The 14,762-nt window shown below is 46.4% G+C and overlaps 1 protein-coding gene across 1 annotated transcript in view; it reads left to right on the top strand.

Annotated features, from left to right (window-relative positions):
* SLC13A1 (solute carrier family 13 member 1) overlaps positions 1-14,294 on the top strand; it is a 92,564-nt gene extending 78,270 nt beyond the window's left edge. The window contains exons 12-16 of the mRNA XM_081023674.1: positions 5,806-5,909; positions 7,399-7,508; positions 9,923-10,084; positions 10,890-11,027; positions 12,051-14,294. Of these exons, the coding sequence (XP_080879800.1) occupies positions 5,806-5,909; positions 7,399-7,508; positions 9,923-10,084; positions 10,890-11,027; positions 12,051-12,188 (652 nt within the window). The 3' untranslated portion in view covers positions 12,189-14,294. The remainder of the gene's footprint in view (positions 1-5,805; positions 5,910-7,398; positions 7,509-9,922; positions 10,085-10,889; positions 11,028-12,050) is intronic.
* The last annotated feature ends 468 nt before the right edge of the window (positions 14,295-14,762 follow it).

Here is a 14,762-nt window from a genome sequence, read left to right as displayed (position 1 = left end):
TGGTGCCGCTTCCTCGAGATACTGCGGTTTCCTGGAGAGCGCATCCGCTATGACGTTGTTGTCTCCCGGGATATACTCTATCCTGAAATCGAAATCTGCAAAGAACTCCGCCCATCTTATGTGCCTCTGGCTCTGGAGCTTCGCCGTGCGCCAATACTCTAGGTTCTTGTGGTCCGTGCGGACCTGCACGGTGTGCTTGGCTCCGATGAGGAAGTGCCGCCACGCCTTGAAAGCCGCGTGGATGGCCAACAACTCCCTGTCCCAGATGGTGTAGTTCTGTTCCGACTTGCTGAGCTTCCGGGAATAGAAAGCGCAGGGCCTCCAGTTCCCTTGCGGATCTTCCTGCAAGAGGACGGCCCCCACTGCTCTGTCAGATGCGTCAGTCTCAACCCGCATGGGCCTGCCGGGATTCACGTGTAGCAGCTGTTCTTCGGACGCGAAGAGGCTTTTAAGTCTCCTGAAGGACTGCTCCGCCTGGTCCGTCCAGGTGAACTTTTTCTTCTTGGAAATGAGGGTGTCCGTGATAGCTGCCGTCTCTTTCGCGAAACCCCTGATGAACTTGCGGTAAAAGTTGGCGAAGCCGACGAACCTCTGGACCTCCTTCCGATTGCGCGGGCTATTCCAGTCCAACACCGCGCGGACTTTGGCGCTGTCCATGGCTAGTCCCTTGTCGGACAGCCGGTAGCCCAGGAAATCCACCTCCGTCATGTCGAACTGGCACTTCTCCAGTTTGGCGTAGAGTCTGTGCTCCCGTAGCCTCTGCAGGACCTCCTTTACGTCTCTCTCGTGAGTCTCCTGCGATTCTGAGAAGATCAGAATGTCGTCGAGGAAGCATACGCACTTCTTGTAGAGGAGTCCTGCTAGCACGTGGTGCATGAATGCTTGGAAACAGTGGGAGCCATTTTGGAGACCAAACGGCATAACTCTGTATTCATAGGTGCCCAGCGGCGTGAACATGGCCGTCTTCCACTCGTCACCTTCCCTCATGCGTATTAGATTGTATGCTCCGCGTAGATCCAACTTGGTGAAGATCCTCCCCTTCCTCACCGTCGCGAGCAGATCGTCAATCTTGGGCATGGGGAAGGCCTTGGGCTTTGTCATCGAGTTTATGGCCCTATAGTCCACAATGAGCCGTTTTTGGGGCGTGTCCTTCTTCTTCACGAAAAACACAGGACTGCCCCCCACTGCCTTGGATTCTCGGATGAATCCCCGCTTCAAATTGTGATCTATGAACTCCCATCTCATCTTCAGACATGGAATACAGCTTCGCAGTCGGCAGCGTCGCCCCTGGTAGGAGGTCAATTGCACAGTCGTAGGGCCTCTGGGGTGGTAATTGGTCAGCTTCCTTTTCGCAGAAGACCTCCAAAAACCCCTTGTACTTGTGGGGCACCGCCTGCACCATGCCGAGATGCAACTGCTGCCCCTCCTCCTGGCCCTCCTCCTCCTGGCTGGTCTGGATGCAATGTTGTGCGCAGTAGGACGAGCCAAAGGTGAGCTGCCGCTGGTACCACGCTAATGATGGGCTGTGTCTATCCAGCCAACTCATGCCTAACACTATAGGCGTGTCTGACAGGCGGGTGACGTTGAAACTGATGACCTCGCGATGATTCCCGATCTGCAGCACCATGGGTGTCGACTGCTGTACCACTTGCCCGCCCAGCAACTTCCTGCCATCTACAGTGACGACGTTCAGAGGCAGCGTGGCTGGTAGAAGCGCTATGCGATGCTGCTTGATGAACTGCTTCCCCATGAAGTCTGCGTTGCTCCCTGAGTCAATTGTAATGGGGACTTCCAGGGTGAGTCCATTAGGTAGCTGGAGAGTAGCAGTGAGCTGTACCACTGGCTTGGGTGGTAAGGGATCTGTAGGCTGCAAAAGCGCTGGGGACTGCTTTACTGACTCGCCTGGCTGTGCCCCAGCATTCCTGCTTCCAGCCAGGCATTGTCGTTTCCCTGAAACTGCTCTCCCTGTAGTGCTGCTTCTGTTACTGTTGCTAAGGCTGCAGTGTGCTTCTGGAGCCTCTGGGGACACTCTTTAGCCATGTGCTGTGCACTGTCACAGATGTAACACTTCCTGGTCCCTCTAGGAGGCTTCGCCTTGACTGCTCCGGACGCTGAGGCTCCGGCAGCTGTCTGAGCCTTTGCACCACCCAGCTCCATTGGTTCCTCCCCCTCCCTCAGCATAGGCGAGGGATTCGTACGTCCCAGGTCCCTAGGAAGAAAAGGAGGCGCTCTAGCTGGTGTGCGGACGTGACGCCCCTCCTCACTGTGCCAAGGGCGTTCTTCGTGGCGCACCCCTATCGTGAGTGCCCTCTGCACGACGTCTGCTAGGGTTTGAGGTCTGTCCCCCCTGGCCAACTCATCTTTTACGGAGCCATGAAGCCCCTCCCAGAACAAGTCTCTCACTGCCAGGGAGTCCTTTTCCCAGCCCAGCACATTCAGCAATGCAAAAAAGCGAGAATGGTACTGACGCACTGTAGCCTTGCCCTGCCGCAATCCATGCATCTCCTGGCGCGCCACATCAACGTCAACGGTAGATTGGAAGCAAGCGTCCATGGCTTTGATAAATTCGTCAGAGTCCCTGCGGACCATCTTCGCGCCACAAATTGCATAACCAGGTTCTAGCTTCCCCATGCAAATGGGACACAATAAAGCCTACTTTCTCCTCCTCATCCTTGAAGTCTTTCCGAAGCAAATGCAGCGCGTATATGACGTCTGCTCTGAAATTGGGATAATGCTTCAGGTTCCCATCGAAGTGGGCTACTAAATTGCCCCCCCCTCCGTCCGAGTCCGATTCCCTCTGATCTGGACCCCGGGAACCCCTCTTTGCACGCATTATCCCACCTGGCTTGCAGATCCTGGCATCGCGCTTCTGCTTTGGCAACTGTCTTCTGAGAGACCACTACCGCAGTGGAGAGCTCGGCGACTGCGTTTTGCAGGGACGCTATCTGCTCCTCAGTAGTCATGTCTGCCAAACTTCGTGAGCTTTGCAAAAAAAAAAATTTTTGCGGTTTCTGTTGAGAGGGGACTTACTGTCAGGGCTGCCTCAGGTCTCAGCTCACAAAAGACCAACGCCAATCTCTTCTTATATACAAAAGTGTTTATTGCAGTTCATTCTTTGCTTCATATCCGAGGCGCGCAGCCCCACGTCTGTACGCTTAGACCGTTGAAGTCCCCTCTGAGTCAGTCCCTCCCCTGCACCAGTTTAAGAGCCTTGCGCTGCTCCACCTCTTTCTCTCTTTCCTTTTCCTCAGGGTCTTCCTGTCCGCTGGGGTTTCGCCCCTCCTGGATTCCCCTGACGCGCTATCCCCCAACTGCTCTTCCCCCCTCCTGCGGGCTTTAGGACCTGGCCCTTCCTCCGGGCTCCCTGTACTTCCGCGCGCCTCTACATTTGAACTTGGCGCGCGCGCCCAACCTCTAACTTTCCTTTTGACAGTTACACTACTCCCTTCACTACTCCCCTCCCCTTCCGGGAGGGTGGCTTGCTCCGACCTCCCTCCCTTCTCTGCTGCCGGAGCTGCTTCCCCTGATACACTGGAACCTCCACCCCCTTCGCTGCACTCTGGCGGGGAGGCTGGTCCTGACGCCCAGCTGCCACTTTGGGATCCCCCGCTGGCCCCCTGTTCCTGACACGTCCCCCCTGGGGCTCCCCTGGCCTTGACCACTGGCGCCCCCTTCTGGGAATCCTCTGATTCGCTGGAAAGACTCATGGAATCTCTTGAGTCATTGTCATCCTCTTCCTCGCTGTCCTGGGATTCATCCCCATCGCTCTCCATCTCCTCCCTACCCTGTGCCTCTGTCCCTGAACCCCTGACAGCTTCGGATAACTTTATGTCACTGCAATAGACGCAAGATAATATCGCCAAGGCAACTATCTGTAAACAAACAATAAACGCCCATAAGATGGCAAAAGTTAATTTGTTTCCAAAATAGGTTTTATCTTAAATAATTGCAAATGCAGTAAATAAAGAGCCCGCTGGTAATATATCAGTGGTTCGGTGTTCGTTTTTCTCTCTTTCCAAAATAGATTTTACCTTAAATAATTGCAAATGCAGTAATAAAGAGTCCACTTGTGATGTATCAGTTGTTCAGTGTTCGGACGTCGCTCAAGTAATCAGAAGTTTCATCCCCAAAAGTCTTAGTCATCAAGCTTTGTAGTAAATAATATACAGTGGTACCTCAGGTTAAGAACTTAATTTGTTCTGGAGATCCGTTCTTAACCTGAAACTGTTCTTAACCTGAGGTACCACTTTAGCTAATGGGGCCTCCCACTACCTGCGCGCAGCCACCGGGCGATTTCTGTTTTTATCCTGAAGCAAAGTTCTTAACCCGAGGTACTATTTCTGGGTTAGCAGAGTCTGTAACCTGAAGCATCTATAACCTGAAGCATCTGCAACCGGAGGTACCACTGTACAACAGAAGACATTATATAAACGGCTTAAAGCAGGGGTGTATCTCTCCCCATCAGCATGTTTCCATCGGGAGCAACATAGAAAGAGGATGATGTCCTTCAGTTTGTTAACCCTCTTGAAGGTTGCATTTCATCACTTCTGTGTCCTGTTGAGCCTCAGAAATGGAAAGGAGGAGATTTTTGACCTCAAGCCAGTGTCAACTACAGCTATATTATGGGATGCGGGTGGCACTGTGGTCTAAACCACTGAGCCTCTTGGGCTTGCCAATCAGGGTGAACTCCCGTTGCTCTGTCCCAGCTCCTGCCAACCTAGCAGTTCGAAAGCATGCCTGTGCAAGTAGATAAATAGGTACCGCTGCGGCAGGAAGGTAAACAGCATTTCCGTGCACTCAGGTTTCCATCACGATGTCCCGTTGCACCAGAAGTGGTTTAGTCATGCTGGCCGCATGACCCGGAAAGCTGCCTGTGGACAAACGCTGGCTCCCTCAGCCTGAAAGCGAGATGAGCGCCACAACTCCATAGTCGCCTTTGACTGGACTTAACTGTCCAGGGGTCCTTTACCTTTTACCTTTACAGCTATATTACCTGCACAGGTGTTGAGTTCTTCTGGAGAGGTTATTCTCTCTGGCCCACCCAATCTGATCTCAAGGAACACCCTTCTCAGTAACGCTACTCAGATGGAATTCCCTACCAAGGAAGGCTCATGGTGACCTTTCACCCATAGGCGACCCCTCATTTATTTATTTATTTAAATAAACCTCTGGCCACTGAGGTGACTTGCTTTTCTCAGCTGCTCTGTGCTTTGGTCTCATTTCTTTTGCTTTTATTGTCTATTAATTGCCTGCCTTTTTTTCAGAATAAAACCTGCTATTATTTATTTTTATATGGTTTTATTGTGCTATTGCTGGGTTATTTATTGTTAGTCAAATTGAGCATTATTTGTAAATGTGGAAAACAAAAATAAATAGATTAAGCATACTTTGGTTGAATTTAAACTACGGTCATGGTTAATTCATGCTCTGTTCATCATTGCTATTTTAAAATATAATTGCAAATTGGCATATCATTTGAAATTAATGTTTGTATAGTTATTTTTAAAGGGAAGCTTTAATCTGCCTTTCTGCTGGATCAGTGCCACCCTACTAGACCATGGCTTAGAGAGTCACAGTGCAGTTCATCAGCTCGCACTGCCAATGGCAAGGAATTATGGGGAAACATGCCCCACAATATCTGCAGGGCCAGATGTTTCCCATCCCTGCCAAATAGAAATTTAATGTGTTTACCGTCACCTCAAAATATCTTTCCAAACACTGGTAATGTCTGATATTATTGCTAAAGAATCAGAATTTTCTAGTGTGATATTTGTGGACCAACTGAAACATTGACTCTTTCCCCAGATACCCAGGATTTGCTACCGATTCAACAGCTGCCTTAATGATTGGCCTCCTCTTCTTCATCATTCCAGCAAAAACATTGTCTAGAACTTCAAATGGAGAAAACAGTTGAGTATACATCCATGACTTTTTCCTCCTTAGCACAGGTATAAAGGCTCGTCCACACTCCTTCTCATCCTGTGCCTAGAAAGCATGGGTACGAGCAATTCCCCTCTGGCCTCTCTCCCTTTCCCAGGGAAAAACCTGCTCTTTAGCGATAAATTTGAACAAACTGAAAACCCGAATTGCCATTTCCTCCAATTGAACACTAAAGAGCAGTTTTCCCTGGGGGGAGGTAGCGAGACAAGAGGAAGTGTGGATATAAACCCTAAGTTAATATTGTAACTGAGAGCAAATTATAACATGGCGATATTTTGAGCTTCTCTTCAAAGTCATCCAGACTTCTGCTGTTGGGTGGATGGACTTGAATCATAGAACTGTAGAGTTGGAGGGACCCCGAGGGTCATCTAGTTCAACTCTCTGCAATGCAGGAATTTCAGTGGAAGCATCCATGACAGGTGGCCACCCAACCTCTTCTTAAAAACCTCCAAGGAAGGAGAGTCCACCACCTCTTATGGGAGTCAGTTCCACTCTTGAACAGCTCTTACTGTCAGAAAGTTCTTCCCAATGTTTAGTTCTTGTAACTTGAAGCCATTGGTTCAAGTCCTACTTTCCAGAGCAGGAGAAAAGAATTAGCTTCCAGGAAACAATTACAGGCAGAATCCCGATGCATCCCAAGCTCTGCGTACATTGCAGAGCAGATGTGGAGCTCTCATAATCACGTAAAAGGTAAAGGGACCCCTGACCGTTAGGTCTAGTCGCGGACGACTCTGGGGTTGTGGCACTCATCTCGCTTTACTGGCCAAAGGAGCCAGCGTACAGCTTCCGGGTCATGTGGCCAGCATGACTAAGCCGCTTCTGGTGAACCAGAGCAGTGCACGGAAATGCCGTTTACCTTCCCGCCAGAGCAGTACCTATTTATCTACTTGCACTTGACGTGCTTTCGAACTGCTAGGTTGGCAGGAGCCAGGACCGAGCAACGGGAGCTCACCCCATCGTGGGGATTCGTACCGCCGACCTTCTGATCAGCACGCCCAAGAGGCTCAATGGTTTAGACCACAGCGCCACCTGCATCCCATAATATAGCTGTAGTTGACACTGGCTTGAGGTCAAAAACCTCCTCTTTTCCATATCTGTGGTTTAGACCACAGCACCACCCGCGTCCCATTTTCTAATAAGAGAGTTCCATTTTCTAACGAGAGTTCTTCATTCATTTTCCATGATGGTTACCAATTCCAACACAGGAAGAGCCTGCTGGATCAGGCCAATGGTCCAGCTGCTCCATCATCCTGTTCTCACAGTGGCTGACCAGATGCCTATGGGAAGCCCAAATACAGCACTCTTCCCATATGAACCAGCTCCTGCAATGCAAAGGCATGAGAAAGTCAGATGACTCAGAATAGCTCTGTGTGAAACAGTAGTAGAAATATAATGCAATGGGCTTTCCCTCCTCAGATCTTTACAGACATTCTTTTTTTTATTATTCCCCTCCTCTAGTTGTTTTTGATTACACTCCACTGATAACTTGGAAAGAATTTCAAGCCTGCATGCCCTGGGAAATTGCCATCCTCGTTGGTGGAGGGTTTGCGCTGGCAGATGGCTGCGAGGTAATACAGATTTTTGCAACATATTCAATCAATAATAATAACAACAATATTCTTAAGCTGTAGCTGGTTTGCAAGAAAATTGCAGAGGACGAGCTGAAAAGTTGTCCGGTGTTATTCCACTAGTAATATTTATCTTATAATGGAACAACAGTTAAGCGAGAAATGGAAGGGAATTGTTGTTCAAGAAGTTAGGGGGAATTTGGAGGGTTAGTTCCTTTGCTTGGTAAAATGTTGTCTCTGAAAACGGTTTCGTTTTGACTGTTATTATCACCGTTGTCATTAAATAGATTTCTAGTCCACCTTCTGGAGTGTGTTGCTGCTTGCTACAAATCCATAAAATAGAGTATTAGCACGTCAAGATTTAAAACAGCTGTAAAAACAATTGGCAGCATTAAAATAAAACTGTTCTTAAATATGACCATAAAATTACCCAGGTGCGGACCAGGATTTAAGAAAAGAAAAATTATGCACAGAAGTGTGGTGTGCTAAGCCTTATTCAATAAAGTAAAGAATAGTCTCAACTGCTTTGGGCAAACAGCTTTGGCTGTTTGTTGCTTAGAGGACCATCTCCTATACCGTGGGTGGCTAAGTTTCAACTTCTGGATGTTGTTGGATTCCAGCTCCCAACCAGCCCCAACTAGCCTGACTAATGCTCATGGAACTTGTAGTTCAGCAAGCATCTGGAGGGTTTGTACCTTGGTCCTACAACATGTCATCTTCTCCTCAAGATGAGTGCATGTAGCGTGGACTTTGTTGTGGCCTCTTGCTTGGATCATGAGCACAGCACAAAGTTAGCTTCTTAAGCCAAGATTATGACAAGCTTCTTGCACAAACGTGTAGCCCCTCTGCTCCCAGTTCACTTCTCCCTTTTTGCAACCAACCAAATAGGCCATGAAGCCATAGTCAACCATAACTATAAATGGCAACTATGGCTAATATGATTTGTGCTTATGATGTTTTCAGGGTGGTTACACACTTGCAATACCATCTGCTCCTGCAAAATGTTTTGGGGCAGTGACTGCTGCTTTTTTTGCAGTAGTGCATGTCCCGTAGTTTCCTTTTAAAATCCATTAACTTTTCTTCTTCTTTGGCAATCACTCGTAGCTGAGTAAGATTGTCTTCCATGAATGTGGTCTTAACAGTTTGTCCATAAGTAACTGTGGAGGCCAATTCTGGATCCGCACATCCTTCCACAGTGGGGACATAGGTTTCTGGGCGGGACTTGATCACAGTGAGGATTTGTCCTCCATTCCTTCCTCTTAGCTCATTTCTCCCTTTTGTCCTGAATTCGTGTTTCTTCAAAGTCCATGACACCTTTGGTGAAGGCAGTTCTCCAGTTGGAGCGCTCACAGGCCCGTGTTTCCCAGTTGTCTGTGTTTATACTACATTTTTTGAGATTAGCCTTGATAGTGTATTTAAACCTCTGTTGTTGTCCACCAGCATTGTTTACCTGTAGTAGTAATAATAATAATAATAATAATAATAATTTTATGATTTATACCCCGCCTATCTGACTGGGTTGCCTCAGCCACCCTGGGCAGCTTCAAACACATGTAAAAACATAATCAAACATTAAAAACTTCCTGATAGTTCTGTAGCGCAAGAGTGCCCATCCAGATGGAAATAATGTGGTAACATTGGGAAAGCATTGCAGAACTAATAAAACAGACTCCACCATTAATGCACTATTATTCTGTCAAAGGCATGTTACAGAATACATCTGCAAAAAAACACACACAAAAACAACAACACACACACAAATACCAGTTTGGAGGGCCCTCTTTTGAACACCCGCCTCAACTCTTTTGTCAATGGTTTGTGAATTCAGACACAGCAGGAAACCAAAGTTGGCACAAACTCACCAGCTTCAGCCGGTAGTTTGATATCCTGTTTGGCAGCCCCTCACAAACCAACAATAAGTTCAGACATAAGACTAAAGCATGGTTGACCATGAATGCAGCTTACTTATACCCATGGTTGTGCTACTCAGAAGCCAACCTCAATTAGTTCAATGGGATTTACTCCATAGTAAATGTGTATAGGCTTTCACCCATAGCCATTTATATTAAGGGTAGTCAGATGTTGTTGGGCTATAACTCCCATCTTCCATGCCCATTGGCCATGTTGGCTGGGGCTGATGGGAATCCAACAACAGCTGGATAGCACTATGTCAGCTAGCCCCAACTTACATGGTGAAAATGTGTTATCTGCCAGAAGTTGAGCATCTTGGCATGCATTTAATATGGAGGAAAACACATTGAGGGGCCCTGGAATCCTATTAGAGTTCAGTTACTTACAGGTATCGATCCTGTGTATTGATAGGCTAACAGATTCTGCAAATGCCGTACTTGTGAAAAAATATGTATGCATTAAATTACATTGGCGGATAACTGTGCTAACGTTCCTTTTCACAGGTCTCAAAACTCTCAGAGTGGATAGGAAGTAAATTAACTCCTTTGGGATCGCTGCCCATATGGCTGACTATCCTCATTTCATCCCTGATTGTCACCACAATAACTGAAGTAGCCAGCAATCCTGCCACTATCACAATATTTTTGCCTATCCTAGCCCCACTGGTGAGTAACCCTTCCAAGAAACTGGTTTGGTTTGCCCATTCACAATTAAAGTGGTTAAAGATAAGTAAAAAGATGGAGTTTCCACCCTTTCAAAATGTGCTCTGATTGGGTGTCTGTGTGTTTGACTTAGTGAGCTGGGAATATCGAACCAGAGAGTAGTAGTTTAGTTAATTCTAGATTAAAGAGTATGATGTTGTGTATAGGTGTTCTATGGAAGCAAGGAAATAATAATAAAAGATGCATATTTCCTATGGATAGCAATGCATCGAATATAATGCATCAGTAATTATGTCCCACTGCGTTCAAGGAAGCATGCATCCCAATGCACAAACAGTGATACTGCATGGATCTTTATGTGTTCAGGTATGCGGGTTTATTTTCTGCGTGCCTGTATTCACTTTGCCTCTATAAATCCAATTTTATTTTTAAAGACTTTAAATCATCGGATCATAGGATCATCGTGGCTATTTTAGCTATGGGCTCTTGTAAGGTGCTCTGCTCCTCAGCCTAGTAAAGTGGAGGAATGCATATATATATGTTCAGGGTCCTTTAAATACTTCAGTTAACATTATGTGTTCATGCAGGGAACCTGTGGACCTGCAGATCCAACTCCTGACATCCCCAGAAGCCATGGCCAATGGCCAGGGGCAATGGTGGATGTTGTAGTCTAGCATCACCTGGTTCCCCGTGTCTGCTTTTGTGATCGCAGCCTTTGGTTCTAGCATGCATTTTAATTCTCACTGTCTCAGATATGTGTTTCTTTCCGTGAAGGTGAACCATGACTTTCTGTTTCCTCCTCTAACAGGCTGAAGCCATCCATGTGAACCCCCTGTATATATTGATCCCCTCCACCCTCTGCACTTCGTTCGCGTTCCTTCTACCTGTAGCAAATCCTCCCAATGCCATTGTATTTGCATATGGTCACCTGAAAGTTATCGACATGGTAAGTCGAGGGCAAATCACACACACCATGCTGACTTCTTCTTTTGTAATAATAAGAGTAATAATAATAGCATCCTTTTCCAGCGTGCTCAGAACCCTTATTATACATCATCTCACTTATTCTAGTGTCTTGCTTTCCACAGACACCAACCAGGTGGCTCTAGAAAGCCCATGAGGAAGACCTAAAGACAATAGTCGTTTCCTATTGTTGCTGTCTGGAAACTAGTATTCAGGTTCCGCATCCATCATGACTTACAGCCACTCATACACACATTTATTGTGAATTTGTCTAATGCTCTTTCAAAACCATCTAGGATGTTTATTTACTTAACACATACCACCTTTCCTCCAACCAACTCTAGGCAGAATACATGGTTCTCCCCAGTGGCTTGCGGTCAGTGGACTAGGCTAGTCCCCTAAAAGTTCCCGGTAAATCAGAGTAGAGAAGGAGGTGCGATGCTCCAAGGGGATCCAAAAGCCCTCCTGCCACCTTCTCAAAGCCTGTCCAGCTTTGGGAAGGAGGTGCGATGCTCACATGCAACGTCTCCTCACCACCACCACAATTGCACTTGCAAGCTGGCACCTCTGACCCTAACTGTTCCCCTATGAAAAAATTCACTGCATGCCACTGTTTCTTTCATCCTCTTGTCACAACAGCCCTGTGAGGGAGTTTAGGCTGCGGTTTAGGCAGCCCAAGGTCACTCACTAAAGCTGCATGGTTGGGTACAATTTAAACTCGTGTCTCTGTAATACTAGTCCACCACTCTGATCCAGGGGTGAGGGACCTTTTTGGCTCTGTGGGACATCCTCTGTATCACATCCTTGCCTCATGAGAGACCTAGTGGCTTGTCTAAAGCCGCCTGATGGGTTCGTGACCACTCTGAGATTTGAACCTGGAATTTTCTAGTTTCCAGATCGTAACTGTGGTGCAAATTGTGATTTTGCCAAATTTCTTGATCAAATTGGGGCTTTCTGTTTCAATTGGTAAAAAGATTCTCTCCTTACCCTCCCCCTTTTCTTTTAGGTAAAAGCCGGTTTGGGTATCAATATCATCGGAGTTGCTGTTGTCATGCTTGCTGTCATGACATGGGGGGTGCCCATGTTTGAACTCAATACATATCCTAGTTGGGCACCTGCTATTGCTAACAGAACCGGACTTTAAGAATGGAGTAGCAGCTTCTTTTTCTCGATCCGCCTTCCCATGCTGTGCTTCTTGTTTACTCTTCCCAAGGATCGACACATCTGCACTGAAGACGGTAAACCAAGACTCTTGCAGTCTCGATACTGCAATGGCAAGCGAGTCTGTGCAAGTGTCCGATCAGTTTGTATTTCACTCATCAGGGTTGGGAAGTTTGCAACGGTGGTTATGCACATTCATTATGAATGCTGATTTGCCCTCGTTTTTAGGGTCACCAAATAATGTAGGTTTATGACTATAGGGGTGCTGGGATAAGAGCGTGGTGGGTGGGTGGACAGATAGCTGGATCAATAGATTTTAAAATGCTGGAAGGCCATTTTTTCAAGCTTATGGCCAATGTGTCTTCCAGTCCCAACATGTGCACTGAAGCATTCTATGCGTGCCTTATAAGTCAGAGCTACATGATCACTTCACGTGGAGCATGTTGTGCCATACACTTGTTCCACGTAAGCCTACTTGCCCGGGGATGATTGCTGCTGGAATCTGATAGGAAGATCTTTTCCAAGATGATCAATGAATGACTGAAATTTCAGATGATCATGCTGTGGGAAGAACTACCCATAGGCCAGAGAAGAGGCAGCTTGCATCCCTGCCTCCATTCCACTCACGGATGCTGGCTTATGTGGGTTTGGGAATCGCGTGTGTGCTCATTGCAATCTATTTTAAACTTTTTAAACTCTTTTAAGCGACAAAGACCTAGGTGTGGTAACTAGCATGTTCTGCACTGCAAGCTAGACACAGCACCCAGTCGTGGGCATGAGATGATGAGAGAAACCATCATGATCCAATGGGAAGTTTTTATATTATTATTTTAAAACCAGAAGAGCTTACCACATTGTATTGATTCTGTCTGGATTAGTTCTGCCAGAATCAATCATAGTAATAAATGTGCCAAAGTGTGAGACAATAGGATCCTTATTGCTGTATTTCTTGAGCTAAATATTAAGCACCTTTTCTATTATTCCAGGGGTGTGGGACCTCTTTTAGCTTGAGGGGCACATTCTGCTGTGGGTAACATGTCAGTGAAGGGGGGGAGGGGGCCCAAACTGGGCACAGCAATTCATGCCACACTTACCCTTGTACTGTAGACTACATTCCAGCCACACAAAAGCCAAGTAGGGTAGGGCACACATACTGTATCTATCCATCACCTGCCCAGGTATCATTTTTTAGACTGGTTCCCCTCTATTGCCTCCATAATGATGGGAAAGGGCTGTTGCTCAGAGACAAAGGCATACATTACTCACAAAAAGTCCAAGGTCATCCCTCTTTAGCTAGGGTTGGAAAAGACACCTGTTTAAAACCCTGGAGTATAGAAAATATCGACTTGGTCCAACTTAGTGTAAGGCACCTTAGCAGCGATGGCTGTTCTGCATAGCATTCATATAGTAGTATGGGGGACGTGGGAAATGGGATTGGTGGACCAGATTGATCCACTGTAAATGGGGCAGGCAGCAAAGAGAAGTGTAGCTTTCAATACACGAGGGTGTTGGCATTGCAGCAGATGTGAAGCTTCTCTGGTTTGAGGCTCTGCTCACCTGGATCAGAGTCAGAATCAGGACCAGCTTTTGTGTCCCCATAGGACTCTATCTGTGCAAGGCAGTCAAGGCAGGACTTCATATTGCAACTAATGTCAAGATCACACTGGTGTTTTCTGCAACAAAGATGTGGTGTGTGGAATAATGCATGCATGTGAATATTTTTATTTTTATTATTGTTATTGCTAATATTATTATTATTACATCTGTGTACACCCTGACCTCACTGTTTGAGAAGAAGTAGTTTGAATACTGTGGACTCAAACTGTTTTTAATCTTGCAACTCTCCAGGCTAATTTGCACCAGGTAAAAGAGTTCACAAACAACAGGAGCCCTTTATCATTGTCATCTTAGGTCATATCAGAAAGTCCTGTTGCATCACTTAGGCTTTTATAATGGACCAAACTTGCAACTTGCGATGGGGAGGATTTTCACAGACTGTTTTGTTTGGGTATGATAGTGTTTTATGTGCCATTTTACCTTTATGAACAGAGCAAATTATAATTGACAATAAAAGTGGAAATTCAAGTGAGATGTGTTGTTACATGTCATTAGGGTGTTGTGTATTATTATTACTATTATTGTGTATTCTCCTTCTTTATTAAATTTGTATTCTGCCCTTCATCCAAAATCACAGGGCAATTCACAACATAAAGATACATAATGGGACACAAAATGCATAATAAAAACAAGAAGCAAAGCAAAAACAAACCAATGAGTGTAACCCCATCAGGAGCAGGAAACCTCCCATCCATTTGGTCTAGGGAACCACCCACTAACAGTCTTGTTTGGAATGAGCTTCAGTTTTTGGGCTTTTGCCCAGTCTATTACTGAGGCAAAAAAATGGTCCAGCACAGCCACTGCCACACCTGTAGGTGTAGAAGAGAAGAGTTGTGTGTCATCAGCACATTGCTGACAACGTACTCCAAAACTCCAAATAACCCCACTCAGCAGTTTCATGTAGATGTAAACAGCATAGGGGATGAAATTGAACCCTGAG

The sequence above is a fragment of the Podarcis pityusensis genome (genome assembly GCF_964106645.2).
Source record: "Podarcis pityusensis genome assembly, chromosome: 10".
Lineage (NCBI taxonomy): Eukaryota > Metazoa > Chordata > Lepidosauria > Squamata > Lacertidae > Podarcis > Podarcis pityusensis.
Note: the sequence above shows the minus strand (reverse complement) of the source record. Positions and strands in the feature narration are given on the sequence as shown.